At 54.2% G+C, this 4,759-nt stretch overlaps 1 protein-coding gene across 1 annotated transcript in view; it reads left to right on the forward strand.

The window, feature by feature from the left end:
• The window catches only part of MYO18B (myosin XVIIIB), a 73,143-nt gene that overhangs the window by 34,582 nt on the left and 33,802 nt on the right, over positions 1–4,759 (forward strand). The window contains exons 23-27 of the mRNA XM_009996859.1: positions 1,079–1,144; positions 2,243–2,371; positions 2,652–2,795; positions 3,970–4,059; positions 4,647–4,751. Coding sequence (XP_009995161.1) covers positions 1,079–1,144; positions 2,243–2,371; positions 2,652–2,795; positions 3,970–4,059; positions 4,647–4,751 — 534 coding nt within the window. The remainder of the gene's footprint in view (positions 1–1,078; positions 1,145–2,242; positions 2,372–2,651; positions 2,796–3,969; positions 4,060–4,646; positions 4,752–4,759) is intronic.

Consider the following 4,759-nt stretch of genomic DNA (forward strand, 5'->3'; position numbering starts at 1 on the left):
TCTTCCCCCGGGGCCCGGGGGACTCGGGTCCTCCAGCAGCCGGTGTGGCTGCTCCTGGCAGTGCAGCCGAGCTCAGCTCTTGGCCCCGGAGCTTCTCCCCCCAGGGACTGTTTTTGCAGAGGCAATAAACACGCCTGGCGTGGGCTGCGTTTCCCAACGTTATTGCACCGTGGAGAGGGCTTGGAAAATCAGCATGGAAATGAAGCCTCTTATTGCTACTGTTTAATGCTCCAGAGGGAAGGGCTGTGAGAGCCCTGCTGACTGAGCACTCTGTGCTCTGCCTGTGCCTGCCAGCTCTGGTTTTGTAGGGCACAAACAGCAGGGCCAGGGGCATGTGTGGAGGATCCATGCATTGCTCCAGCCTGGCTGTACCCCATGCTTCACCCCAGCTCCCCAAAAAACTAGCTGGCTGAGGACAAGCCAGGTAGTGTTCCCAAGGAATCCATCAGAGCAAGGAGCCCATGGAGAGGGTCCCTGGGGATGGGGCATCCCCTGCCTTCAGACACCGGTAAAGCAGCAGGGTGGCTTCTCACCTCGCCCCTCAAAGCTTGAAATTTGAAGGAGCTCAGAAAGGAAGGTGGATATCTGCCAGGTTTATTTGTTTCATTAAAAAAATTGTAGAAAAAGACTAGGAGAGAACCAGCCCTATCCCTGGAACAGACAGAAAAACACAGAGAGCTGAGAAGAGCCAAGAGGAGATGAATTAAACTCAGGCACGTGCTGTGTTGTTCCAACTGCCAGCCAGGGTGTGCAAATGCAGTTAGGACCTTGGGATTTAATATGACACGTCTGACAGACAGAAAAGGTCAATATCGTTGTGAAAAGCTGTAAGGAGGCAGAGGCCCCGTTGAGGGGGTGGGATGGAGTGGGATGGGATGGGATGGTCCCGTGCAGCCCTGTGCCTGGCTCCTGTCCCCACAGTGCACCTTGGGCATGGGCAGGGGGAAGCCAGAGCACAGCTGGGTCACCCTTATTAGGTGCCTGAAGGGACCAGGGGTCTCTGCACCCCATTTCAGCAGGTTCATCCCAGGGTGTAAATGTTTTCTGAGCAGCTGGGCAATGTGCTCCTTCCCCGCAGGCCATAGAGGAGCTCTTGCAGGTGCTGGATCTGGAGAAGAAGAGCGTTGCCGTAGGACGCAGCCAGGTAGGACAGCTCTAGTCTCAGCTTCCCTGTTGCTCTTGGTGCCTCTGGACCCCACTGAGCACTGCAGCTGCCCCAGGCTTCCCACCCTGGGGACAAAGCCCCCCCCTCTGCTGCTCCCCGCAGTGCCCAGGTGGGCCAGAAAACCAAGTCTCACTGCAAATCAAAGCAGAAGGTTCCCATTGGAAATCGGGAATTGGAATTCCCATTGGAAAGCACTTCCCTGGGTAAACTGTCTACTTAATTACACCAATCTGGCCCCTGCCTTATTGCCTTTGATGTCTCATGAGCAGCTGGTGGATTTGGTGGGCTGGGGTTAACCCCCTGCTCAGCTGGGCAGCTGCAGGAATTGCCACAGCAACGTTCGAACATCAGAAGTGCAACAATCTCCAAGAAAATATAATTTTGCATGTGCCTTCCACTCTGGGAGTCTATAAAGAAAGAATTTGTGAAGTGGTTCTGTGGAGCAAACTAACTTTCTTTCATCCTGCACGATGCAATTTGCAATTATCTCTTCTATGAAGCCCTTGTACTTAATCAATAGTGTGATAGCAGCTCCAGCCGCAGCTCGTTAGAGAGGAGTTAGTTTTGCTGTCGCTTTCAGCATTGATTTTGTACCAGCTTCTGAAACTCACCACCTTGTGAAGTTAATGCAGACATTAATGAGACAATCAAATAGGTGGTGGAGCAATCAGAGCATTATCTCAAGAAAGTGAGCTTCCTTGGAATTATTCTTTTATTCAGTTTGGCACCTTGAAAATGCAGCCCTTTAAGGGTGCCAGTGGCTGCAGGGGTGCAGCTCCCTCTGTGCTAAAGCTGCATCCTATGCAAATGGGGCACAACAGTGGGGAGCCATGGGTTCCATCTCACCAGAGCTTCACCCAGCAGTGGCTGAGAGACATCCTGCACTCTGAGAGATCGATACTGAGCTAAACTCAGTGACATCACTGGCATCTATCATTTATGAGATGTTCCAGACAAGTCCAGTTAAAGAAACCGATGTGGTTAATTTTGTTTTTCCTGTTGTAAACCAACAGGTGGGAAGTGGGCAGGTTTCAGACCCCATCCTGTGGGTGTGTGACCTCTGCTTCTTGCTGTCAGGTTTTCCTGAAGTCAGGGGTCATGTTCAGACTGGAGAAGCAGCGTGACAAGCTGATAGCCCAGAAGATGACCCTGCTCCAGGCTGCTTGCAAGGGCTTCCTCAGCCGTCAGAAGTTCAAGAGGTTGAAGGTATCCATCCTGTGGGTCATGGACACCCTGTGCCCACCAAACCACAGGCTCAGGCTGCTGCAAAGGGTCAGTGCTGCTGTGAAACAGCCCAGAGCACCCAAATTACAGCTCTTTGAGCAGAACAGGCTGCTCCATTGAAAGATACTTACTTTGCCATCCCATGTGGTACAGAGCTCCTCCACAATCTCACTCCTCTCCAGCCCAGTGCCCCAGCTTGGTCCTTCCTGGTGGGCTTGATCACGGCTGGGCAAGGGGCACTGCCAGCTGTGTCTCCCCACAGATCCAACGCCTGGCCATCCGCTGTGTCCAGAAGAACCTGGTGGTCTTCCAGGCAGTCAGACTCTGGCCCTGGTGGCAGCTGCTGAGCCGTGTGCGGCCCTTGCTCAGTGTCAACCTCGGGGAGGAGCAGCTCCGTGCAAAGGAGGTAAGTACCAAGGGATGGGATGGGGTGGGGTGGGATGCTTCAGGGGCTCTGTCTGCTGGGTCACTCAGATTGGAAGCATCTCTCTGCCAAGGCAGATGTGTTTTTCTGACCATCCAGAAGTCATCAACGGTTCTTAGCACCACATTTTTTTTCCCCAAGTGGTATGTTTTGCAGAGCTGTGAAGGGAGAAATACCTCCTCTCTTTCCTTAGAGGGACAGTAGCAAATGCGTTGTGTCCCCACGGCAAAAGCCCCATCCCCAGGGCTGCCTCTCTGCACTCCCAAGCTCCCTGTGAGCTCCCTGGGGCTGGGGCTGCTGAGCTGAGCCCCTTGGGGACGGGTGCCCCACACCAGTCTGTGGGATGATGGATGAGATGAGCAGCCAAACTTGTCCTTGATGCAGGGGACTCTGCTCTCTGCTGTCACTAGCGCAGTGCTGCCTTCCATCTGTGCTGCCACTTGTGATGGGACATGTTAATGGGCATTTGCTGGCCCAGGAAAGGCACCTTTGGCCCCTCTGCATCATCTGAGACCTGTGCTAAATTCTTAGTCTGTCTTCCTTGGCATCCTGCTCCTCCTCTTGCCTTAGCGAGGGTTTAACAAGACATTTTCAGGCTGGTTCAGACAAAATAAAAGCTGCCCAAGCCTCTGTTTCTCTCTCCAAACCTGCCTGGGATCCATCAGGCCCCATCACCCCTTAACCTCTGCTTTTATTCCAACTCAGCACGTTCTGCTTCTGCTCAGTGTTGGACATCAAAGCAGGACAAGGCTGCAGCGAGCAGCTCTCTCTGCTGTGACAGCCAGGCTGCCTGAAAAGGAATCACAGAAAACAATGTGCCTTTGCAGCTTCCCTGTGATTCCCTGCCAGGGCCCCAGCAATGCTCCATGAGCAGAATTCAGACATTTGGCTGCTCATCTTGGGCTTTTGAGGTTTGCTTCAGTCTCATGAAACGTGCTCTGTACATACACCAAAGCTGACATTCCCTCCCATGAAATTCATGTCAGGAGCTGTAGTCTCAGCAATTTGCAGTGAGCAGCCTTCAAAGTTGGCTGGTAAATTTTATTAATAAGGCAGCTATGTCTCTCCCACTTATTTTTAACAGAAAATGAGATTTTCATAAATCAGCTGAGGATGCTGGAGCTCTGCATGTGTGTTGTTTTGCAATCTTCCCTAGGAGGAGCTGGCAGCACTGAGAAGGAAGCTGGAAAAATCGGAGCAGGCATGCAGTGAGCTCAGGCAGACTGCAGAGAAGCTGGAGAGCAAGGTAGTGCCTGAAAAAAAGCCCCTGTCACTGCCTCGGTTGTTTGAGTTGGAAATGAAGCCATTTGGGGATAAACAGGACCGTCAGTTCCAACGGAGCAGGAAGGGCTCGGCAGGGGGCTGGGCAGGGAGCTGCTGCCAAGGCACCAGCAGAGTGCAGGCTGGGCAGGATGGGCTGTGTACCCCTCCCCATGCTGGAAAGGGAATGAATTCTCCAGACCAACATTCCCCCTCTTCATTCCTCTGCCTGTGGTTTCAAATGAAATGCGATGCTTACCAGCTTGAATGGGGTGGAAATGTGCTGAGGCCACCCTGCAGTGCAGGCAGCTGAGTGCAGGCAGTGCACTGCAGGTGCCAGCTGTGCAGCCACGGCAGGAGCTGCCTCGCCACCCCACGGGAGGGCTGCAGCCCCAGGCTCCAGCTGCACCTGCTCCTTACTGGGCACTGCTGGTGGGAGCCCGATGGGTTCCCACTGGTGACACTGGCCGGTGATGGGCTGCACTTACCACGTCCCTTAAGCACAGGCAGCTGCCAGAGGGGTGTAATCAGGGGCCGGGGCCCCCCAGCCACCCTGCTGCTGTTGTCCCCCAGATCATGGAGCTGACGGCGGAGCTGTCGGACGAGCGGTACAAGGGGGATGCAGCCTGCCAGGCCCTGGATGGGGAGCGGGCAGAGAGGCTGCGGGGTGGCCCGGAGGTGGAGGA

This window comes from Chaetura pelagica, unplaced genomic scaffold (genome assembly GCF_000747805.2).
Source record: "Chaetura pelagica isolate M959 unplaced genomic scaffold, ChaPel_1.0 scaffold294, whole genome shotgun sequence".
Classification (NCBI taxonomy): domain Eukaryota; kingdom Metazoa; phylum Chordata; class Aves; order Apodiformes; family Apodidae; genus Chaetura; species Chaetura pelagica.